The 25,196-nt window shown below is 47.5% G+C and overlaps 1 protein-coding gene across 8 annotated transcripts in view; it reads left to right on the forward strand.

Moving 5' to 3' along the window:
* Positions 1-14,351, forward strand: part of ZDHHC14 (zinc finger DHHC-type containing 14) — a 271,981-nt gene extending 257,630 nt beyond the window's left edge. For 7 of the 8 annotated variants that reach the window (XM_029944128.1, XM_029944130.1, XM_029944131.1 and 4 more), the window contains one exon: positions 13,122-14,351. In XM_029944128.1, coding sequence (XP_029799988.1) covers positions 13,122-13,520 — 399 coding nt within the window. In that variant the 3' untranslated portion in view covers positions 13,521-14,351. The remainder of the gene's footprint in view (positions 1-13,121) is intronic. The other variant, XM_029944129.1, reaches the window with a different exon arrangement.
* The last annotated feature ends 10,845 nt before the right edge of the window (positions 14,352-25,196 follow it).

Consider the following 25,196-nt stretch of genomic DNA (forward strand, 5'->3'; position numbering starts at 1 on the left):
TTTTTTTTTTTTTTTAAAGCTAGAAGTAGATCATCTCTGCCCAAGGGCGCACAGCCACCAATTTGTGGACCCAAACCAGTCTGATGATTTTAATGCCCACGTTCACTTCATTTACTTCCTCCTTCAAGTGAACAGGCACTGAGGACAACTGTGTCCACACTCCACTCTGCACAGGCGCACAGCAAATGCCCTGGAAGGAGTTCTGACCACGGCATCCACCAGTCGCGCCTGTGAAGTGTGCGTGTTTTCACACACTGGGCATGTGACCTCGCATTAATTTAGTCACTCTTCCTGGGTCCCTGCTCTTTGTTAGAGACTCAACTGGGTGGCAGGCATGGAAGGTCTGTGGAGTGCCGTCCATCTGCCCTCAAGGAGGCAGTGTCTGGGGACAAGACACAAACACATCCACCAAGGACATAGTAGGAACCTCCCCTAGGAGACACCGCTGACGCGGTGGGCCTTTTCAAACCCAGTGAACTTAACATCAGTTTTACCCTGGGACCCCCATGGTACTGGTCCCACCACGCTGTACACTGTCACTACATTTAAAAAGTCAACAAGGCTACCTTCAAGATGTTGACACTATTAAGCCACCTTGTATTAAGATGAGATGAGGGTGTAATTTATTCATTCCACACGTTTACTGAGGACCTACTATGTGCCTCTATGAGAGTGAGAGAGGGCAGGTTTAACGACACAGGGAGGTCTGTACAGTTAATGAAATTCATCAAACTGCCCTCGTGCCCTCTGGAGTCTGGTCCAAGTAGGCCGCACTGGAACCCCAGTTGAAGGGCGTACCCCCAAGGGCACTGGCCTGGCAGGAGTGGTTAGGGCGCCACTTCCTATTCCCATGGGAAGGCCATCTCCCAAGTAACCAATGACCCTGAAGGCACTGGTTTTGATGCCATAAGGATTGTTTACAGAGAACACTTCCGAGATTAAGAAGAAGTTTGTAACGGTGAAGCAGTTGCCATTGCTAAGCCCTTATCATTGAGTCCAAAGCATGGATTCTTGTTAAGGCATCAGTTCATCTCTGACTTGAACTCTTATGTCAGGAAGCCTGAGGCTATCTAAAACTCTAGGGCTCCTTGCCCTCCTGTTCTCCCCTCTATCTGGAGATCAGCCACAAGTGTGGGTGCACACGCCATAAGTGCCAGTCAGATCGGGGACTCGGGAAGAGCTCCGACCTGCAGCGAGGCCTGCTCGGGCCTGACCACAGGAACGTGGCATCCTGAGTCACAGGAGGGGCTGAATGAGGACCTGCGACCCTGGGGGACCTACCAAGGCTGACTACACCCCGACTTCATGCCCCCTCTGCCTTGCTCACCCATGTGGAGGCAGAAGACATCACGGCCCACAGCACCACGTGGCCACCAGCATGCACACACACACTTCATTTCTTTGTCCAGCCATGCCCAGATCTTTCCTGAAGAGCTAATAGGACAAGGGGCTGAAAGGAATAAAGGAATGGCCAAGGCACAGATCGTGCCCCCAGAGTTATCTAGTACAGCAGCCCTCCAGCCGCCACAACCCTAGTGCCGTCTGCGTCCCTAAGTTCGGTTCAGATTCATGACATTGTGCTTACGCTTTCTGGACCAATGTCCCCCCCCCCCCACCTCCCAGGGACTCCACAGTAGAGAAGCTGTACATCACTGAGTCCTGTGGCCCACCTTCTCCCTACCAGAGACAAAACCTAAAAATCCTGGCAGGGACCTGTCTTAGAGACCGGTCCCTGGGCCAACGTGGTCCAGCAGGGCTGAAAACTGTGCAGGGACAGTCTCTGTCACGTACGAAGCACTTCATAGTAAAGCACCAGGCTTTACAGAGGCCTTTCTTACCTCCTTTCAAAGAGCAGATGGGGATTAATTGTGCAAAGAGCCAGACTTCTTACACTTTCTAGATAAGTGACCTTGACAAGCAGCTTAACCTCTCTCTGCCTCAGTGTTTTCGTTCATAGAATGGGAGCATCGAAATCCTTACCTTGTAGGGTTTCTATGGGGATCAAGTGAGCTAATGCATGTAAAACACTTAAAACCTTGCCTAGCACAAAGTAAGAATTATATGTAAATATTAGCTATATTATTATTATTATCATCATCATCTCCCTGATATCCATGGTGACAAGATCAGCCAGGTCAATTTCATCCACTCTGAGCAACTGGATGACATTGGATGTGACTCAAGAGAGGGGAAGAGCCTGGGTGGGAAGCAGAGAGCAAGAGCTCTAGTCCTGGCTTCCACCAGTTATCTCCCTGTTAGCAAGTCACCCTGCCTCTGTGGCCCTCAGTTTTCCCCACTGCAAAATGGGAGCTGGGACTAATTTGACCCTGAAGCCCCAACTAGCTTGGAGCTCTCTGCGCATCTCTGATCTTTGCAGCTTGACGGATAGGTCAGAAGAGCAGGGAACCACTTCTTAGCCCCCGTACACAGGAGAGGGAGCCAGCTCCTCCTGGAAGGGGGTGAACACCGTGACCCTTGGTTTCTCCCACACCTCCCAACCACCCTGATGCAGGCCCGAGACCCAGCACTTGGTGCAGGAATGGGGGGTGTGCTGCAGTCTGGGCTTCGAAGCAGAACCTCCCCTTCTTATCTGTGGTACGTTTCTCGAATTTCTAGGATAAATCCCACCTAGCCCTGGTGTATTATCCCTTTTGTATGTTGCTGGATTTGGTTTGCTAGTGTTTTGTTGAGGATGTTTACATCTGTATTCATAAAAGATTTTGGTCTGCAGTTTCTTTTTCTTTCAGTAGTTTTGTTGTTGGTGTCAGGTTTAATATTAGCTTTATAGACTGAGTTGAGAAGTGTTTCTTCCTCTTCATTTTGGAAGTTGCTGAGGAATGGGATACTTTTTAAAAGATCTGAGAGAACTCATTTGTAATGCCATGTGGCCCCAAGCTTTTATTTATGGGTAGTTTTTTGATTACTAACTCACTTACTACCCATTACAGGTCCATTCAGATTTTCTATTTCTTCTTGGGTCAGTTTCAGTAGTTTGTCTTTCTAGGAATTTATTTCATGAGGTTGCCTACTTTGTGGCCATTGTCTCTGTGGTCACACATCAGTATTGTTTTATTATGGAAATAGGGGAAGGGGAGAAAAAATAAGCCTGAAAAAGTAAAAGCAAATAGAAAATGAGAGTAATTTTCAGACATGCAGGGACAGGGGAGCAGCAGCCCTGGACCCCGGTGAGGGTGAAGGAACAGTGGAGTAAGCCCCAAAAGGGGAGACTGGTGTTTTGTGTTTCTCACCTGCTGTGAAATGCATGTCAGTCCCCCAGAGGAGAGAGCTGGGGATTCACACGAAGTGACTTCAGCACAGGCTGAGGGCCCCACGCTCTTTGCTTTGCTTTCTCCTACTCTGAGTAACGCCAGGACCAAGAGAAATCTACATACTAAGCAGTTTCCAAGAATTGTCAAATTCTGGAGCTGAAATATTTCAAGATTGACAATAAACTAACACTTTGAGGCAAACTGTAAGATTCCTTCCTTTCCTTTGACTTGCTTAGTCTGCCTGTAACAGACACCCCAACCAAGATCACTTCCACACTGAACCGGCGCATCAGGACCTGCGGTGCCTGGCAAGGGGGAGCCTGAAACCCTCTGGCTCTCCTAGTGTCCGACGTAGCAGTGCGCACCCAGGCCTCACCTTTAGCTCTCTCGGAAACGTGCATGATCAGTAAGAGCAATTTGTCCACAAGCAATCCACTGTCTTCCTTTTTATCTGTTTCATTTACTGGATATAATTAGAGCTCAGGATCAATTTAAAAAAAAGTTCTTATGTTCCAATCCCAATCAGACAAATGTGAAAACCGGCTTTAAATCACTTAAAGTTGAATTTTTTAGAATCAGAAGGTAATTTCAGGCAATTCTAAAAGTGGAACCAAGTTTATTTGGTAGAGAAGTATGCTGGGGTCAGGTGGGTCTCTGCTGGGGCCCATCACTCTTTGCAATTGGCAGAGTGTGGACAGGATCGATACTGTTATTGCAAGGATCATCTCACTTAATCCCCACGGCAACTTTGCAGAGCATGAAATGGAGGCCATAGAATAATGACTGGCGTGCTCAGCGTCACATAGCAACAAACACACACACACACACACACACACACACACTGCTTTCCACTAATTCAGCTTCAGAAGCCCTCAAATTGGTGTCAGCTAAACGTCTTCATATCTGGCCCTTATGTCTGGTGGCTGAGTTTACCGCAGTCCAGTGGGCCTCAGCCTTGGATGCACGTTAGAATCACAACGCTGATATCCTGAGCCCCGTGGAGTTAGAATCCCCTGGAGGTGACTTTAATCATCAGCAAGCATGAAGCAATCCTGGAGGGGATTCTAATCATCAGCCAGCTCTGAAAACCATCCCCGCAGCCTTGAGAGTCTCCTGAACTCTCTACAAGCTTGGGTTAAAAGGAATAATTTCTGAGCCATATTTTGCTTTAACACCACGAAAGTTTTTCTTGAAAAACCTTAGGTTAGTTTGGCGCAACTAAGACATGGTCTGTTCAGAGAATACTCATATTCAGGTGCCTGGGGGATTTCAATAGAGTGTGCTCACCAACGAGAGAGTCCCGGAACTCCAACGACAAGTGCTTGGGTTTCAGGCAAAGCTTCCTGGAGGAGATGACGTCTGAGCCAGATATTAAAAGATTGATTACAACGAATAGCCACCCAGAGGTGGGAGAGATGCTCTAGGCAGAGGCCCAGGCACACATGGGGTGCACCGTGCGCCTTGTGCGGGAGCAGGAGGCCTCAGTTACTGGGTGTGGGTTGCAAGGCAGGCAATGGGCAGAGCCAAAGCAGGAGAGGAAGCGTGTGAAGAGCCTTGGGTGCCTTCAAACCAGTGTGAATTTTGTTCTGTACGTGGCAGGGAGCTGTCACAGAGACTCAGTGCAGTGAGCAGTACCGTCAGATTTTCACGTGGGGTGCATGGAGCCCGGGGGCTCTTCAGGGCACAGAGGGAGGCGGTGGGGCCGACCAGGACAGCAGAAGTGGACTCCAAAAAGGGGCAGCAACGGTCTGGGGCTTGGGAGATGGAGTCATGGTAGAGGTCTGGGGACAGGATGCCAGGGATGTTCCCCACCTTTCGGCTTGGTGACAAGCATGCAAGTCACCAAGGGGAAACACAGGAACGGGGGCAGGTTAGGGGGTGCTGACTGTGCCTTTGGGTGCCCACAGATAGCTGGAGGCGGGGCGGGGAGGTGCCCCACAAGTAGCTAGGAAAGCCTAGAGACAGTTTGCGTCCCCGTACTTACGAAAGAATGACATGGTTTGTAGAAATTCACTGTGAAGTAGTAGAGATGTGAGTCGATTCTGTTAGTTATCCTACAAGTATCAGTTGATCTGGCAGTTTAAAAAAAAAACTTTGAGTTGCTCATGTTTCTCATCTGAGATATTAACCTGAATTCATCTCTCATGCTGGAAGATCATTTTTTGAAAATCAACATTTATCACTTCTCACCCTCTTGGGTAAGATCAAGTGAAATCAACATATATTATCTTTTCCTAACTTTCTCTTCCCTGACTCCTGTCAGCTGTGCCCTCACCAAGTCCAGTCGTCTCTTGGTCTAACTGGATAGTGGTGAGGATGATAGAATAAAGCCAAAAGACAATGAAAGGAAAAGCTTTGCAAATAGATTCAGGTGCTCCGTGCGGCAGGGAAAGGTGTGGGGAGAGCGGGTGCGGCATCACGGCACCTGGGCTTGCATCCGCCCGTCCTGACGCTGGGGGCTGGGGCATCACAGGAAACCCCTTAATCCCCAGAGCCTCCAGTTCCTAAACCGTGAAGTAGCAAGGGCCTTCCTGGATGGTGGCTGGAGCGGACTGAGACCCTGTCTGTCCCTCCCTCCCGGCCCCGGGGGGTGACAGAGCCTGGCACGGAGGAGGTGCTCCTTAAGTGTTCAGTTGAGTGTGTGTGTAAGTTCACCTCAAGGGCCTTTTCCTGGGGATTTCTGCACAAATACTAGTTTGTTTCTCTCTTCATTCCCACACCTCATTCCTTCCTCACTCCTCTTTCCTCACGTCTGTAAAAGGCTCCTCTGTGAATATGGAACTAGGGACCAGAGGGACAGAGTTCTCTTTGGTGCAGTGACAGCCTTGATGGTATCAAATTACTCCATGAGTCGGGAGACCAGAGGTCATGGCTCTTGTGCCGCTGGACCCTGTCAGCAAAGTGCACCTGTGCTTTTCCAGGGACTATGAAAAATTTTAAGATCTGAAAAAAACATGACAAGCTCTAAAGCATGAAAACTACAAAATCAAAATTAATAAATGTTTAATGTCTACAAGACCCATGATGATGTCAACTTCATTAATTGTTAATTTAATTAATTAAATTTAGCTTTCATGGAAGTTTTACCGCATTTTAGAAGTGATCTGTGGGTGGGGTTTCTCTCTCTTTATAATAATTCCCAAGCACACATATGATTACACAAAAACCGTTACCAATTAATTATAAAGTGAGTTGCCCATAAGTAAATCTAAAAGGGAGCTGACCTCCAGCCCCACGCCCCCTCTCCCGCCCCATGCTGCCTTTGTTACGAGGAGCCCACTGGGCGTGCGCAGCTGAGAGAACTCTCTCTGGTCTCAAGGCTCCTCCCCACTATTGACCGCGCCCCCCAAATGTATCAGAACGTCTTCTGGAGAGGCCGGAAGTGAACAGTCCCATGGGGGGAAGAGGAGATGTGTTCTGTGTGGCCCCACAGCTCAGAGCCAGGAGTGGATGCCAATCCTGCCCAGTTCAAGAAGGAAATGCCCAACACTCAGAAGCCCCCACCCCAAAGATATTTAGGATGGGGGAGTTAGCACCCTGCCATTTGGGGGCGGGGACGGTTGTTTAGTGCCTAAGTGATCCCCCCTACGGCAAACTCCCGAGGAAGAAAATGTTAGAAAAGTAACGAAGGGCCTTCTAAAGCATTAAAAGGGAGTGTGTAACCTTAGCATAGCCTCTGTCATCTGAATGCCAATGACGTTTGGAGCAGCCATACTGGAACTGCTTGCAGATAACCCCAGGGCCAGCTCAAGATCACATTTTTACCAGTCCTATTTTCCTCATTGCTGGCTTTTATTATTACCTAATGTTGAAGTTCTTTCCACGTAAGCACAGTCAGGACATCCGGTATGGCCCAGTTTTTAGTATGTATATTTCAGTTGATTGTCAAATGATTGAAGTTCTGGACAGCATTGGGGTCAGAGTCTATGCTCACATCTGGCACTCGTAACTAAAAGATCTTTGCAACCACACGCTGCCCACAAAGCTAAGAACCACAGTTCATGGTCGTTAGAAATTTTGCTTGTTAGAAAATCATTGGTTATGTTTACTTAATCTAATTCTTAAGTGCCCCTTAATCCAATATCAAAAAAACTGAATCCAGAAGTTACATGATTTTTTAAAATAAATTTGTGAATAACTATGATAGAACTCTCAATGCATCATCTGAAAAATCTAATATAGTAGAAAAAGTAACTTACACACACTTAAATGGTAATGTTAAATGACAGAATAAAAAGGAAGCTCTCCTCCTAACCTACTTTTTAGGTGAATTTTAGAAGTTTCTAGCGTTTCTGTGGCCAAAACGAGCACTCACAAGACCCGAGATCATGGCTTCACAGCCGAGCGGAAATAAATGATGCCCAGTGCTAATACTTTTGACAGAATTGGAGCAGAAGAAATAAATAATTTCATTCACTCTTAATTTGTATACTAGACCATCCAGAAAAGTCCCAGATTTGCTTTTCACAGCATTTGATCTGTGTGCTAGGTTTATTTCAAATAAGGAGCCAGCTAGAGTGAAATCAAATGTCTTCCAACATGAGCAATTTTATTTGAAAATCTGCAGAAACAAAAAGTAAACGATCTCTATGGTGTTTTCAGATTGTAACATCAAGTGATAATGTGTGCGACACCGAACATCCAAAACCCTAAACTTCTTTGCAAGGTAGATGGTGGAGGCTCACGTGGGCAGTAAATCAGCCAGCCGTCAAGCGACGCACTGCGGCCACCACAAGCGCCCCAGCATTCCTGCCAGTGGTCTTTTTGTGCTGCAGCAGAAGGGTCTTCTCATAGACCCTCTTGCAAGCGATCAGGCTTCTATTCCATAGAAATTCAGCATTTGGATGATTTTTGACTTTTAAATGGCAATTTCGTATGATTCAATCTGATATTTGAGAAGTAGGAACCTTTAAAGCGTTTTGGAATGATCGCATGAGTTTTTCAATTTCCTGTTTGTAGTAGGCGGACTGTCACTGCCCAATATCGAGGTGCTTATTGGTTTTTCTTAAGATTATATAACCGGTTAGATAAAATAATACACTGAAGGGCGTCTTGGTATTCACGCTGGAGCAGAAGCCCTGCTACCAAGTTGTCAGAAGAAAAAGCAAGCAGTGATGTCTCCCCCTACTGGTGAAGAGAGGAGTCGGCAAGTGGAAAGCCAACGAGGTGGGGGTGGCGGAAGCATGAATAAAGCTAAGAGAAAACACAGAGGAGAAAGAGAAGAAAGGGAGAAGCGAGAGAAGTAAAGGTGAAGAGAAGAGAGAAAGGGAAGTGGGAGGGAAACCCATGAAAAGAAAAGATGGAGGGGAAAGCAGAGAAGAGAACTGGGAAGGCCAGAAAGAAAGAAAATTAAGTAGAAAAATCAACAAGAAATGAGCAAATAGGAATCAGAAGCAAAGGTAAAAAGGAGGAGGTGTACAAACATTTTTCATGGATCATCTCCACCGTAACCCTGAAAATATTGACCAAGTTCTCAAATGGGATTGCAGCCATGAAGGTTTATCAACCCACCCTCCTGGGGATTTGTGCAAAATGAGGAAAAGTTCTGAGCTTTTAAAAAAAAAATGTGGATGTCTCCTAATCATTGAGTCTTTTCTAAGAAGGAGATGTTCCAAAATGCTAAGTTAATAGTATGAGAATGATAGTCATTGCACTACCCTTGGTTGGAATCTGACAAAAATTCATAGCTCCATGGAGCTAATAGGAAGCTTTATATGGACGCAATCCAGTAGAACAAAGTCTGGTCCCTGGTACCGCCGAATGGGATTGGTCGTCCAGAGGAAAACCGGTTTGAATGTGGCAAATTATCTTTAAAGTTACGGGTGCAGCAGGATTTAGACACTTTAGGTTCATGGTCGCAGTAACTGTGCTCACTGATATCACTGCCAAGGTTAAACTGGTGGGATGTGAGGTGGGGCAAAGAGTAGGTTAATTATTAATATGAAACTGTGTTTCCCTATCACAGAGGAAACTCTGCAACTATACTCAGAAAGACAGGCCTCTTTTTAAAAAAATGCTTAAAGAAATCTCTAGAGGAGGTGCTTGAAGTCCGTTAACACAAGTCAAAGTTCAAAATAGTCATTTTGAAAATATTTCTGAATGACTTATATTTAGATTTTTTTTAATTAAATGCTTTAGGCTAAATTTATTTCCATGTATTTAAGTCCTTAGGCTTCGCCCCTGGCAAACTGGACAGCATTTTCAACAGTCCGGCTGGGATGTTACTGTTTAAACAAGTTGCAAGTTCGGCCGCAGGAGAAGGCCAACGGGTGTGGACAGGAGTGGAGCCAGGTTTGGAGGGGCTTTCTCTTTACGAGAAGGAAAACGGCATGCAGGACCCGGGCCCTGGAGGGGCCACGATCCTAAGCCTCATGGTTTCAGAGTAAACCCGCCCCAGGTCCGCAGTCTTGTCGGCGTCAGCAGTGATGTTAGTGTGAGGCCTCAGAAGACTCCTCCAGCCCCACCTAGACCTCTGGTGAACTCTAAGGATCGGACGGACCCCTTTTTCCCTGGAGGCTCTGGTGGGGGCCTGTCCATGGGCCCTGCCGTGAGCGTGGCTGGAGGGGTGTGATCAGGGAGGAGAAAACGGACAGACACCTAGAGAGAGGAGGGAGGAGGAGGGGGCAACTCTCCCCTCTTGCCTGCACCCCTGACCTTGAAAATTTCCAGCTCTGCCCTCTAACAGAGTTCTCTATGAGCCGCTAAGAGTCCCTCTTGCACTGATCCCTAAAATAGAATTTGCCAATTAGGTTTCAATAAAAAAAGGCTTCCTGCAAGTCAACAGAGACAAGCAAGTCTGGTTTGCAATTTTATCTTTCCTCAGAGCTGAGGGTACTGTGCAGACAGAAGGTATGAGAGTAGCGAGGGCTCCAGGAGGGAGGACTGAGAACAAGCTTCCAGAGCCCAGAAGGGGGCCTGCTCTCCGCAGCTCTGGGCTGGGCTCCGGGGTCGCTGGCCGGCTCGCACAGGCTGCACTGAGCCCTGGGAAACGCAGGCGGTGCAGGAGCTCAGCTGTCCGTAAGAATACCAAGTGCTGATTTTCACAAAACGTTCTTTGCCAAGTACAATATATCCAAAGCCCTGGGTCAGTTTCCAGAAGATGAATATGATTCTTCAGGAAGTTGCTCTTCCCCGCCTCTGCCCCGTCAAGATGGAGCTGTGTGCTGGACCAGACGGACGGTGCCGGAGGGCATGAGTGGACCTGCGTGGCCCAGCCTGCCCGCAGCCCCCCCCCCCGCCCCCGCGAGCTCCCCAGTACCTCCCGCCGGCAGGACCCCCCCCCCACGGGCTGAAGCCCCTGCAGGAGCGGCCGGTGGGGAAACACCGCTGTGGCGAAAACCGCACAGTGGTGCTGGGGAAGCTGAGGACAGGAGGCGACTGTGCCCCGCCCCCAGCCCAGGCCCCAGCTCTGGGTGCTTCTGAGCTCCCTGGACTGAGCCGAAGGCCGAGAGAAGTGGGAGGGTCTCCTTACCTTGGAACACTACCTGCCACTGGCAAAAAGGTGGATGGAACTGGAGGGCATTATGCTAAGTGAAATAAGTCAGAGAAAGATGTGTTTTCACTCATGTGGAATTTGAGAAACTTAATAGAAGACCATGGGCAAAGGGAAGGGGAAAAAATAATTTCAAACAGAGAGGAAGGCAAACCATAAGAGACTCTTAAATACAGAGAACAAACGGAGGGTTGATGGGGGAGGACGGGGAAGACGGGGGATGGGCACTGAGGAGGGCACTTGTTGGGATGAGCACTGGGTGTTGTATGTAAGTGACGAATCACGGGAATCTACTCCCGAAACCAAGAGGACGCGGTATACGCTGTTTGTTCGCTAACTTGATAAAAAATTATATTTAGAAGAAGAAAAAAAAAAAAGTGAGGGTCTCCCAGGGGACTGGCTTGCCTTCCTTAAAGAGCTCTACTCTGCCCGGAATCAAGGTCTTCTGCCTCTAAAGCCTGTGAGTTCATAAGAGACTCCAGCTCCTCCTCCTCCTCCTTGGGGTGGGGGGTGCCACTTGTGATTATAGAAAGAACTCCATTTGGCCAAAAGGACACACACACACACACACACACAGGAGCAAATGAAAGAAAAGCCTAAGGAGTCAGAACTTCCCATGAACTCTGTCTCCTCCCCTAGAGGCCGTGTGGTACAAGGTGTGGACTGTCCCCTGCCTGGAGGTGGGTGAGTGACAGAAGTCCTGGGTGTCCCCATGGCAGGAAGAGGGTGAGGCACCCCTCCTTTGCAGACCCATTAGCACAGATTCTGTGGTAACTCAGGAGTTCTGAAAAAGCAGAGGGGATAGTAAGACAACATTTATGAAGCACTTCCTGTGTGTCACATGCAGTAGTAGAAGGAGGTTTGCTGTCGGGCAAACTCAGCTCCAGGGCCTGGGCCCAGGCCTTACTTTTATCTGTAAGGTCGTGAGCAAGCCACTCATTCATTTAAACCTCCAGGTTTGTGAAAAGGGGAAATGAGTTTGTTCTAAGAACTTCTGAAGCGATGCAGTGGCGTGCCTGGCTCACTGCTCAAACCCAAACTCAGGTCAGACAAGCTCACACCCGTTTCCCTTGGAGGTTCCTGAAACTCTCTAAGGAGTTACTGCACATGCTCGAGTTCAAGATCTCTGCATGCCTGGGAAGTCTCTTCTGGCTGATCTGAAACCTGCCCCCGAGGCTCAAGGGAGGGTTTTCGGAGGATCAGAGATTCAATCGGCCAAAAGTGTGTTTATACCATTTGCTTTGCCCAGTGAGTGAAGTGAGGCAAAGGATGCAGGGGTAATACGCCGTAAGAACGCTTAGAAGAAAAGGAAATATCTTGTAAAATGTTGGCATTTTCTTTCACAGATTAAAAAAAAAACTAAACAGAAGCTCAATTAATGGTTCTTGAAGCTGATGGAAATTTAGTGGTGGGGAATTCTAGGGCTTGGTGAATGGTCTTCCAGACCCTAAGGGGCTTCTCTTTCTTTCTTTCTGTAGTAAAATATACATAATGTACAATTTACCATTTTAGCCATTTTTACATGTACAGTTCCGTGGCAATAAGTACACTCACATTGTTGTGCAAAGATCACTCCTGTCCATCTCCAGGACCCTTCATCTCATAACTGGGGACTCTGTCCCTCCCCTCCCCCACCCCCAGCATCCCCCCCCCCCTTCTCCCTACTCTCTGTCTTTACAGAGGTAACTACTGTAGGTACTACTGTAAGTGGAGACATGGAATACTTGCCCATCTGTGACCAGCTGACTTCACTTAGCGTGATGTCCCCAGGGTTCACCTGTGTCAGAGCGTGTGTTAGGATTTCCTGCTTCTTTATGTCTCGGTAGTGGTCCACTGCTCGTACTGCATTTCGTTAGTCCATTCATCTGTCCGTGGACAATTGCTTCTACCTTTGGGCTGTGGCTCTTATGAGTCAGACTGCCGTGAACTAGGTCTCTGGGCCCCTGTGTTTTTAAAACAATAGAGTAAAAGTGGTTTTCAGCATCTGAAAAACAGCTGCCTCAGACTGCTCCAGGTGGGAAGGCCGGTGACTGTCCGCGGGCTCATGTCCGCCAGCAAGGACCGGGCACTCGGCGGCCTCTGCTGCATGTGACTCCCTGGGCAGGCAGCTGTGGGGGTCAGTGCTCTCAGCAGTGGCGGGTTTAGATGCTGAGTGTCCGGACTCCCCACATCCGTGCTCGGGTGAAACCAGGCTGCTGTGCACGCTCTCTGCCCTGTGACTGAGGTGTCACTAACAGGTCTCTCTCTTTCTCTCTCTCTTGCATCCTGCCCTTCCCTGGTCCCCCTGTGCCCCCTTCCGTCCCCACCCTGTGCCTGTCTCATCCCCGTCTTCTCTCTGCTGGCTCCCTCCTGCTATCCAGTGCGACCAAGACCAGTGCATTCAGAGCACCAAATTCGTTTTGCAGGCCGCGGCCACGCCCCTGCTGCAGAGCGAGCCCAGCCTCACCAGCGACGAGCTGCACCTGCCCGGGAAGCCGGGCCTGGGCACGCCCTGCGCCAGCCTGACGCTCGGGCAGCCCACGCCGCCCTCCTCCATGCCCAACCTCACCACCGAGGCCGCGCTCACAGACATCCTGCCCCTGAAAGAAGAGCACGTGGGCCACCAGTTCCTAACCCCAGAGGAAGCGCCCTCGCCGCCCCGGCTGCTGGCGGGCAGCCCCCTGGCGCACAGCCGCACCATGCACGTCCTGGGTCTGGCCAGCCAGGACTCCCTGCACGAGGACTCTGTGCGCGGCCTGGTGAAGCTCAGCTCCGTGTGAGCACGGCCCGGGGGCTGCAGGCAGCAGGAGCTTCCCTGGGACCCAGCTCCACAGTGGTGAGGACACTCCCGTCCTGGGGTCCTGGGGCCTGGTGACCACTGGAACAGTGAATGGAACCCCTCCCGTGGCAGAGGAGGGCGGGGCCCAAAGGCCCACAGCTTGACTTTAGTTGAATCTTCTACCCCAGCCTGACTGCCTTGATAGCAGCGAAAATACGAGAAGTAGTTCTTTGCAAGCATTTGGAATCTGAGGGGGGAGGGCCTGAGGAGAGCGGAGGCTCCAGGGCCGCAGAGTCTGGGAAGAAAGGACAGTGTCCTGCTGCCTGCTGGCCGCTCTCGTGACGGACGCACGGAAGATCGAGGACACCTGTGGCCAGACTGAAATTGCACTTACGTGTTATGCTACTAATATCCGGACATGGCCTTCCTTTTGTTAACTAAAAAAAAAACCTAAAGGGGGAAAAAAATGACCAGATCTGGATTTGCATGCCACGCTACATCCGTTTACCGTGGTGTTGGTATTCAAACGGAAGTGCTGCTTGCTTGCTTTCTTTCTTCTAATTTGGTGAATCTTCAAGTGCTGTTTTAGGGGAAGACAGTGCGACACACCGAGACTGATGGGACGTGCTGCTTCAGCTCCGTCATCCAGGGGCCGGCGGCGCCCGGGCTGCCGACGGCCCCTGGGGTTTTATCCTATCCAGAATCAGTTAACCTTCTGTTTAGTAGTTAGATGAGGTATTGTGTTGTACCACGCCTGCCACAGCCTCCACCTCCTTGTGTGACCAAACGTCCTGTGGACAGCCAATAAAGTGACATCCTCTGTTCTTTTGGATCTGCGTACAGTTATCCTTGACAGCTGCCGTGACGACACAGCCATCTGGATGGCCTGGGGAGAGTTTGGTTTTAGTGAAGTAACCCCTAGCAAGGCCTCAGAAGAGCCAAAAGTAAAATCTTCGAATTGGGGTGGTTTTTGTTTTGTTTTGTTTTTTTTTTTTTTTACGGGATGATTTCTCAGGTAAGAGGGTAGCTCTCCCGCAGACTTTGCCCCACATTCGAGGATTAGTCTCTGGCGGGGAGTGGAGAGAGGGTGTGCAGGGAGGAGGGCCGCTGCGGGGCCATCTTCTGCGTTGTGTTCATGGACCCTCGCGTTCAGAAAGGGCCACCTGAGGTCCTCCTAAGGTATCAAAAAAGGAGGAGGAGAAACCGGCGTAAAGTTTGGGCCCAGATCATGCAGATCGTCATTCTTAGCCAGACACTAGTGAGAATGGATTAGCAAAATTACCCCTTCATTCACTTCATTTATCATCCAGAAGGGACCTGGCTTAGCATCTGGGGAGTAAGTCACTTTGGGGGCAGCTGCAGGGACTCAGCAGGCTCTGTCCTTGCTTCTCTCCAGACGATAAATTCAACAGCCAAATCTGCTCAAGTTCGGGATCAGGCGGTTGCTCCTGACAACCATAGGAAACACAAGCGTTGGTCAGTGGTACAAGACATCCCAGCGATTTACATTTAAGGAGAAGTTAGAAGTTTTCCTTAAACTCCTGAGAAAGAGTTGCCATTGTGTATAAAAGGAAAGGAGAAAAGAAAAAGGAAAGCACAACTTAAAGTCTTATTTGGAATAAAGCCACTTCTTCGCTGGTGGAAAAATAATTTGTGCTGAAAATAACCACAGAATTCTTGCGTGGTGGTATCTTTGAACCATCTTTATTTCTCATGCTGTTTATACAAATAGAGAACAGGAAAGGTAAATTGTGTGTAGCCTTTGTTAATCTTCTGGACCTCTAACTGCTTCTACTCGGAACTTATAACAAGGGGGGAAGAGCTCTTACACAGCCGCACACGCGCCCACACACACTCACAGTCACCAACAACAGGGAACTCTCCTTGCATGCACTGCCTGTGAGCAAAAAGCGACAGCCCCACAAGGTGCCTTCTGTAATGTCCCAAACCCACTGCTTTTTGCCTCCTTCCTTCCACCTGCTGCCCCGAGACCCTGGGAGAGCGTTGGCCCTGGTGAAAGACCAGGATGGGTCAGTCCTCACTCCTGTATCCATGTGGTTCAGTCCATTCCCAGTTTCTTCATCTGAAGGATGAAGACAATGGACTTTTGAGTCTTTCCATTTTTTTTTAACTTTGTGCAATTTTAATGTTTATGCGTAATTCACATTGACTTTTTTTATCACATTGTATTTAAATTCTAGTTAGTTGACATGCAGGCAATATTGGTTTCAGGGGTAGAATTCAGTGGTTCGTCAGTTACATACACCACCTACTGCTCATAACATGTGCCCTCCTTAATACCCATCACCCAGATAGTCTCCATTTCTAACATGGTCTAATTCAGTAGTTGCTGATTTCACAGGACCCCTCCTTTCCACCTCCTTATGAAAAAAATCCAAAAAGTAAGGATCTTTTATTTGTCTTTAATGATCAATATTTACATAATACTTATTACCAATCCTCCACCTTCAGCCCTGTCCCATGGACATCACTTATCAAAAAGAGGATTGGGAATTTCAGTGAAACAAATCAAGGCTATTCAAGGCTAGTCAGGGTCCAAGAGGGAGATTAACTTGAATGGGCCAATTTGCTTAGACCATTAACTTCTTAAAACCCCAAACTGGAGAGCTACGCACAACCCTTCCCTCTGTGGCTTAGCAAAGAACAGAGGGTCTGTGGGGTGAACGATTGTTTTCCCAGGAGCCCCCTTCTTCCCCCAGGGTGTCTGCATGATCTCAGGAAAGTGACTTCTGGCAACGGGTCTACATTTCCCATTAACTGATAAATATATGTATTTTTAAATGCTGAGTGGCTCCATCTAGCTGTGGCTGAGTAGACCTTGATTTTTCTAAATTCTGTTGCATGCTGGCTATAAAAATAAGATAAATATTTTACCATGCTATTAAAGTTTGGACCATTATCAAACATAGACACACACATACACACTTATCTTGTTGTTTAAAAATTCATCTTCTCTCATTCTCCCAGGAGCGCTCTGGGGCTGCTGGCTTCCCAGGCACTCGGAGGCCGAATTTGGCCTGAATGCCCTGGTCCTCAGGAAGGATGCTGGATGGAGCCGATAGCCTGTATCTGAAAGGACAGGATGACATGTCATTCTGGGCCTGGGGAGAATCGGCCTGGCATTTGTGCCCATTCCAGCTTTCATCTGTAATTATTTGAGCCTGTGAGAATAATGCCATAACCCCACGCTGTGCCAGCAAAATGCCACATCCCTGTTCTGGTCCAGAGTAGCACAGAGAAAGAGTCTTTCAGAGCCCAGCGCCCGCCCCCCCTCCCCCCGCAACACTGTACTGTGGTCTTCCCCTGTTGTGTCTAGGATTACTGACTGGGGTTCAAAACAAGAAGCAGACCCTGCTTTATGAGCTAGGCTCTTACTGAACCTGAATGGGTTTTTGAAAGCCCCCTAAGCTCTTTATACCCTGGGCCTGGGCCTTCCCGTCCGATTCAGCAGTGAGAAAAATGAATTTGCCAAAATTGGCAGTGTGTGTCCTGGCACCGAAGCTTGCAAAGGCGTCTGCCGGGAACTTCTGGAACTTGAGCCATTCGGGGGGCCTCCATCAGAGGTTATAGGGGCTTCGGGAGGGCGCCGCCTGGCGGGCTCCTGTGCGGTCTCAGAGCCTCCCTGCTTCCCCAGGAGGGAGCCATAGCTCGGGTGCCCCTTCCTGAGCTCAGCCCACAAGTCACCCTAATCACGGGAAACCCGGTGCTTTTCCCCCTTGGCTGTGGTTTTGAGTCAGCTAGAAGGTGTCAGGAGTTTGCACCATTGTTTAAGTTTCCAAGGTTGGTTGTCCATTCATCCACATGAATACTGTTTAGCCCATTTGGTTCTTGATCGTGTAAGAGAATAAAGGGAACAAATGTCAAATATGCTTTTCTGATTAATGCCTTAACCTGTTCTGAAGCTGAGCCTCAATGAATTTGATGTTTACATTTTTTATTAAGCACCTGTTTGAGTCATGGGAATCCAGCATATTCTTGTCCAAATGAGAGAGCCTTTCAAATGAATTCCTCTTCCTGTGGTCCCCTCCGCCTGCCCTGGGGATCTGTGTATGGCACTGTATGCTGTTTTCCATGTTACCTGGAAAAAACTCACTTCTCAGTTGTTCCCTTGAAATGCACTGCCCCCCCCCCCGCCGTTTCTGTCTTCTATGAATAAGTTACCATTGAAATATTAAATAAGTTGAAGCGCCGTTTTCTTTCAAATAAATGTCAAAGATGCTAACGGTTTTTTGTAACTCAGTACATCTTCTGTCCAGTTGCCCACTGTACAGTCCTGACAATAGAACCAAGATGAATTTCCAGATGAGTGGTTGGTACATTGATCCAGCCACTGAAAATAATTGGGAGGCTGAAGATTAGATTGTCTCTGGAGCGACTGAATTTGCTGCCACAAAACCAGATAAATGGCCTTAACTGGAATTATTTTTTAAATCTCACAAACCCCAGGAATTACATACAGAATGGATTGGAAAGCAGATGAGCATTTGTGCAATCTGAAGTCTTTTCTTCCATCAATTGTTGACTTTCTAAAAGATACTTGGTAATGCTGACGAAGACACAAATGAACAACTCTATTTGCCCTAGGTATCTTAAGATGGATAGTTAAACCAAGAGACCATATGGTATATCCAAGGAGACATGTTTTCTGGGTTCTACATGAATGGAGATGGTGTTAGCCTGTAGTTAAAAAAAGAAAAGAAAGAAAGATTGAAGCCTTGCTTACCATTTGCCCTGGGCTTTCTCTGTTGGTATTTCACAAGAGCCAAATGTTTTGGTATGAAAGGGGAAGAAAAGGTATGTTAAACTCTTAATGGATTCAAAGCCCTCAATCTGAGCAGTGGTGAACACAATATAACACATAACATTGCATGTTTTCTGAAATAATTATGCTTATTTAAGTGCCTTTCATGTTTTAATCAATGTCCGCAGAATTGCTCTTGAAATGAATTAAGAAAGTTATTTTCCTCCTTCAATAAAAACTGCTAATGGCATCAAACATAAACCTCAGTCTTTGTAAGATAGATATTGTCAAGGTCAACAAGGTGTAGAGAAGAATCAGATTGGTTTGCATTCAGTGAGTTTGCACTATGTAGGCACTCATTAGGAGAATAATGGATTTTCTGGTCATGGGTGTCTAGATTGGTGTCTACACTGTGATTCTAAACTTTTTTCAATTTACAGATGATGTCAGAGCTATGTAGAACTTCAGATCCCTAAAGCACTTGTTCTGTGTTCCACCTTCTAACACACATACACACCAGCCTCCAGCCTTGTTGGATAAGAGTTGTGTTTGCCTACCAGTAACAAAACCCCCAAATAACAATGGGTTAGACGAAGAGATGTCTTTTCTATCATGCAAAGTAAGTCCAAAGGTAGACAATCCAGGGTCTATGTAGTGGCTCCATAATGTGATCAATGTTCTGACCTCTTTTTCTCTTTCTGTGCTGCCATTCTTAGCACTGGCTTTCATCCTCAGGGTCACTTCATGGTTACAAGATAGCTGCTACAGCTCCAGCCATCAAAGCCATATTCCAGGAAGGAAAGAAGGAGAAAGGGGATGAGCCAAATACACACATGACACTTAAGACAGCTCCATGGCCAACACTGAGTCACATAACTTCAAAAGAGGGAATGTGGTGTTTTAGCTAGGCACATTATTACCCCAAATTATTATATTGGGGTTCTGTTAGTAAGGAAGGACAAAATGAGTATTTACTAGATAATCACAATAGATAACTTCACCTTCTCCTTGTTTAAAAAAAGACCCTCCAACTTGAGCTCATCCATTCTCCTCTCCACCAGATAAGCTTTGTCTTCATCCATTTACTAAATAGACTTGACCCAGGCTCTTCCATGATCTCTAGGATCCAGCTGCTTCTCTAGGATCCAGCTGCTGCTCTCTTGCATCTTCTGTTTCTTTCATTGGTTGCTTTCTCAAGGTCATCAAACTTTTCTTCTATCAAAACAAAAACAAAAAAATTCTCTTCCTTGCCCTTCATCCCCAGCCTTCCCTCACGGCACTCTCATGAGACAGACCCTCCAAGGTCCAATGGCCAAATCCAGTGGCATTGGTCTACCTTCTCTTGAGCATCTCGGAAGCACCGGTGTCATGGTGCTGCATTGGTGGGCTGTGCTGGCAGAGAAGGCAAGCGGCAGCTGGACGGCCTCTAAGGCTCCTTCTCACGCAAGCCCTCTCTGCGTTGCCATTGTGCTCCCACCCTGTGGTTCAGTGACGCCACTGTTGTTCTGGGTGACACCTCCTTGCATTCCGCTTCCTTCTCACGCCTCTGCTTCCTCCTCACGTGGCAAGGCTTGGTCCTCTGCCCTTAATTCTCCTTGTTCTCCTCCCCTCCAGAGACTTTGCCACTCTACCCCTTGTCCTCTCACCTCTGTGGTGGACTCCGGCCTCTCTGTCTCCCATATCACTCCCTTCCAAGTGCCAGCCACATCTGAAACAGCTCCCTGGGGGAAGAAAGATCTTCAGACAGGATTCTGGCTCTGGCTTGCCTAACATTAGTTCTCTGACCCTGGGCAGTGGCCGGAGCCTCTGAGCCTGGTTTCCTTACCTGTACGCGAGTGGTCTCCGAGATGCCACGCTACTGTCGGGTCAGTGTCCCTGAGATGTCCCATCGTCACCCCAACCTCGGAATGCCTAAAATTGAATTCCACATCTTTCCCCCCAAACCAGCCCTTAGTTTAATTGCTTCTTCCCTCATAGGGTCCTAGGCTGACAATTCTGGAGTGGTCCTTGACGCTTCATTATTCTCCATATTCAGTCAGGTGTCCAGTTCTCTCTACTGTTGCTTTATAATATCCATCCACTCTGTCCTTTTCTATTTGATTGCTATCTCATTATTTCCCCAGGATATTATGATGGCTACCAAGAAGTCTCCTCCCAAACCTTTTCCTATGCCCGTCCATCCCCTGTGACCCAGGCAAGTTGATCTTCCCCAGCCATGCTACGTACATGTCAGATCCCAGGCATGAGATTGTCAAAGGCTTTTTCTTGCCCATATGCTGCTTGGGCCATCATTAAACCTCTATATTCTGGCCCCAACTAGGATTTCTGTCCTCCTGTCCCTTTCTTCCTGTGCTTCCCTCTCTGGCCGCCTGTTCTGCTCATCTTCTGGCAGGACCCATGCGCTTCCCGCCCTCCCTGTCTGCCCTCCGCTCTTCCTGACTCTCCTCTGAGTCCTCCTTGCTTTCAAGGCCTTGCTCAAGGACCAACACCTCCATGAGATCCCTGACAGCCTGAGGGACTCCCTTCCTCTGAATCCTTAAATTGGTCTGTCAGGTGTGTTCTTAAGTTGAGGTATAAGTCACATACCATAACCTCACCCTTTTAAAATGTACAGTTCAGTGGTTTTGAGTATATTCCTAGGACTGTACCATCAGTGCCACATCCAGAACATTTCTATCACGCATTCGATACTCTGTCTAGAGAGCCTGTCATTTTCAAGTGAATGTCCTCTATACCCATAAACCATGGGGACAGGCCAGGCAGGACAACTCCCTCAGGCACAGGACACTCAAATGCTCAAGAAGGCTGAGGTTCAGGTGAGGATACAGTGACAATAATTCAAGAAACAAAGACCCAAACTCGCTAAGGGGACCCCATCCTGGGACTTAACAACCTCAGGGAAAGTCCAAGCCCATCTCCCCTTCTACCCCTTTTTGTGTCCATTGTAAGGAAATGAGGTTGTTAAGATGCAGGGGGCTGGGCATCCTCCACTGCTCCCAGGTCCAGCAAGGACATCTGGGTTCCCTCCCCAAGCCCACCTGAGTGTCTCCTCGATTTCTTATGATGTATATTCTAATTTGAGATAGAATTGGATTATATCAATCAACTCATATAATTCCAGTAGAAAAAAGTTAACTTTTTAAATATATGATTTGTAATCAATTGTAAGGTAATTTAGATGATTTGGGATTGCATGCTTTAAAAACTTTTCATTTGGGGGCACCTGGGTGGCTCAGTTGGTTAAGCATCTGACTCTTGATTTCAGCTCACGTCGTGATCTCACAGTTCATGAGATTGAGCCCCATGAAGGTCTGAATGCTAGGGTGGAGCCTGCTTAAGAGTCTCTTTCTCTCCCTCTGCCCCTTTCCTACTCATGCTCGTGTGCGCACATACTCTCTCTCTCAAAAAAAATAATTCATTTAATAAAAATCTATGAACCAGTTCCATTAACAAGTATTTTTGGCCACATGACACAGGGTTAGTCACTGAATAATGTGTACCACTTTCCATATCATAGAAAGCATATGTCATATACTCGTCTATTATAATAATTATTTCCGGGTAATATCTCTTTAGTAAAAGAGGCCTTGAAATAAATAATAAAATAAATATGTATAGGCCACTTTGCTAAAATCACATTTTTGTTTAGAAACAGATACACATGGGCGATTCAATCAAATAGGCGGACAAACGGTATTATTTTCTCCATTTGACAGAGCAGGACACATTAAATGACTCATCCAGGGTCACACAGAAAATGAGGGTCAAGATATCATCTAACGCTCTAACTCCCATCTACAAGAATTTGAATGCTGGAAGGGCAGACCCGCTCACCTGAGTTCCCTGCTGCCAGCACCTAGCACAGCACCGTGCACGTCACAGGGCTGATGCGAACGTCAGTGCATGGGCTCCAGATAAGCATTAGCCGAGCTGATGGATGTGACGAGATGCCGAGTGACAAGGGCTGTAGCTCCCTTTCGTATCACAAACAAGGCTGACTGTGTCAAGAACTGAGAGAGATGAGTGTATGGCATATGCTTATGAAAGTGTACGCCATACACTCAGATATAGTTCAGACTATTAAATGTTTGTACCTGTCACTTTTCATATAGTAATATATTTTGTATCCTTTTTACTAATAGATTATATTCCACCAGATGGCTTGGAATTTGGAATATATTTTTTCACGGAAACAAACATCTTAAATGATCTTTAGAACCTAGGTCCATCCAGCAAATAATCCATAACTTACCTGAAATAGTACTAATGCCAGCCCTAGGGTCTAAATACCCCAAACTTCTCTAAGTGTTGAATCCTGAGCCTGGCTCTCTGACCCTTGGAGCGCTGGGACCCCGAGAGAGTGGACTCCCCACTTGCTGCTAATTCTACCTCACTTCCAAATAGCAAATCCATCTTAAGAGACTGATGGAACTCAGATTTCGTTAAAACCTCCATGAGGAATAGACAAAACAACTGAAAGAAATCCTCATGCTCTCAGTTTCCAGAGATTCAAAATAGGTAAATTCTCCTTTGCGATGCCTTTAAGGCATCTCTTGAAAACTACCTTTTCCTTTTTCTTTAGAGCCTTCAGGAATTTTAGCTGAGGTGATTTCCTAGCAGAAATCCTAGATGATTCCACAGCTCTCTCCACCTTTACCAAACAAGGACAACTCCCTCAGGCTTGAGAATTTCTTTTTTTGTTAATATCCTAAATCAAAACATGTGTTGTGCTTTGAGGTGTGTCTAGCTGACATTGACCATCATGGTGAAAAAAATAGTATCTTGTAAAGCCTTTTAAAAAGGTTTTCTTGACATAGGCAACACTCTGGAAAGCTACAAAGGAGATGACATTATGCAAAGGTTCTCCTTAACGTCCTTTTTTGAGAAATCTGGTCAGCAAACATCTGTTGGTGGCACTGTGTTGTCTGATTGACATCTAGCCTGAGTATTGAAATATAATTTGTTAGGCCAGTCTGGAAGCTGCACTAGAAACACAATTTCTTGGTATAATGAGAACAGGAAGATTCAAAGGCCACCAAGGATTATCGAAACCCATTGTTCTCCTGGAGATACCAGATGAGGCTCTCCGTGTCCCTAAACAGTAGCTTCAGACCAGCTGTGTTGAGGCTCTGTTATCTTACTGAAATCTTAGGGTGCCTTGCCTTCCATAGTCATTGTCCCAAGATCTGGATAAAAATGAACTCTTCAGTAAAATCTATCCAAGAGCATGATAGAAGGTAACTGAAAACGTGCACCTGTCTTATATAGCATGCAAACTAGGGACCTCGTCATATGAACCAGTCACCTCTGGAGGTGTCCGGTTCCCTGTGACTTGGTACTTCCTCTGGACTGAAGGACTCTACGTTTGTGAGAAATCATGTGTGACCTCCAGCTACTCTAGCTGATCTACTTTTAAATTCCATATTATCAAAAGGAAGGAGCTGGCAAACACCTCCTTATTGGTTCATTGTCAGGTGGGATCTGTCCTAAGAAGGATCCCTAAACTCATTTCTCAGCACCCTTCACCTGCCGGGAGGGAGGCGGAGCCACCTAGACCCACATAGGAGACCAGTGCTTTTTCTAAGGAAGGAGCAGATCTCCTCTTCTCTTCTCTTCTCTTTCTTTTCTTTTTTTCATCAAGGCATCCACTGCTTTGCTGAGTTGTCTAATCATGAAGAGCCTGTCCTCAAGTTCCAGGTGAGCAGGACTTACAAGTTAGGTGTATCTGTGCACCATTCATTCCTAGAAGAACTTACAGCAAGTTCAAAGATGACCTGTAGGATGGAAATAAGGTGTTTTCCTCTCACTTCTTTGTGGTGCCAACCACCCTCCCTCATTGAGGCCAGGCCCATCCAAGGGGTCCTGGGACAGCTCAGAAGGAAGAAGTCAGTTCTCATGCTGGAGCACCCACAGAGACTATTATGAGGTCAGGCCCGAACAATGACTCGAAGAGAAAAGACCAACTGAGTTGAGTTTAAACAAAGATTTGGGAAGATCCGGCCATTTTTTTTCCAGCACAGGAAGAAGGGTTGAGAATGGTGTGGGGCGAAGGGAGGACTGGAGCGTGGGGGCTCCTCCCACTCCTGCTTGCGGGGGTCTTGGTGAGGGAAGCGTGCCGCCCTCCGTGGCTTCTGAGGGAACCTGAAGGCCAAGAGCACTGGGGCCTCACTTTTCGGGTCAAGCAAGTCTGAGACAGCATGAGGAAGTCAGGTGTAAGGAGTCTGCGAACCAGCATAAAAGTGGCCAGTGGGAGTCACAGGAGAGGGGTAAAAGCAGAGAGAGCTCCTCCTCACTCCCAGGCCCCAGATGCGCAGGAAGGAGCAGCTGGAAGTGCCCTGTGCCCGGACTCAGGGGAGCACCGAAGCACCAATGAGGGTAGGGGCCTCAAGACCCAATATGTCCATCTATTGGGGAAATTTCATAATAGACCGGCTTTTGTAAGAAGACCGCACATTACTGCCACACACCACTACGTTCTCTGGGTGAATACACAGATCTGTAATGTTTACAATGTGGCAGCACCCTAGGGTGGCAGTGACCCTGCCTGTGGCCGGAGGGGATTGCCATGTGCAGAATAAGCCACATGCCATGAGGCTTGGCCTCTCTGCAGCTGATGTAGATGCCGAAGATGCCTTGAGCAGAGTCCCGTCTCTGCAGAGGCCCTGAGCAGAGCCAGAGGCTTGTACCCCAAGAAAACTGTGACACACACCACACAGAGTCTGAAGAAGCCTGCAGATTGAGAGAAAGTGGGAATTCTGACTTGACCAATGAAAGCCCTGGCTTAAACGGAGTTTACCTGGACTAACTTGTTTTTAGCTGTGGAAGCAGAGTTGGGAATTAAGTAGTTCTCAAAACTTAGCTTTTTTAATAACCTGGTTTGTGACTCTGACATTTGTTCAAAAACAGGTACTCGGT

Source organism: Suricata suricatta, chromosome 7 (assembly GCF_006229205.1).
Source record: "Suricata suricatta isolate VVHF042 chromosome 7, meerkat_22Aug2017_6uvM2_HiC, whole genome shotgun sequence".
In the NCBI taxonomy this organism is placed as follows: domain Eukaryota; kingdom Metazoa; phylum Chordata; class Mammalia; order Carnivora; family Herpestidae; genus Suricata; species Suricata suricatta.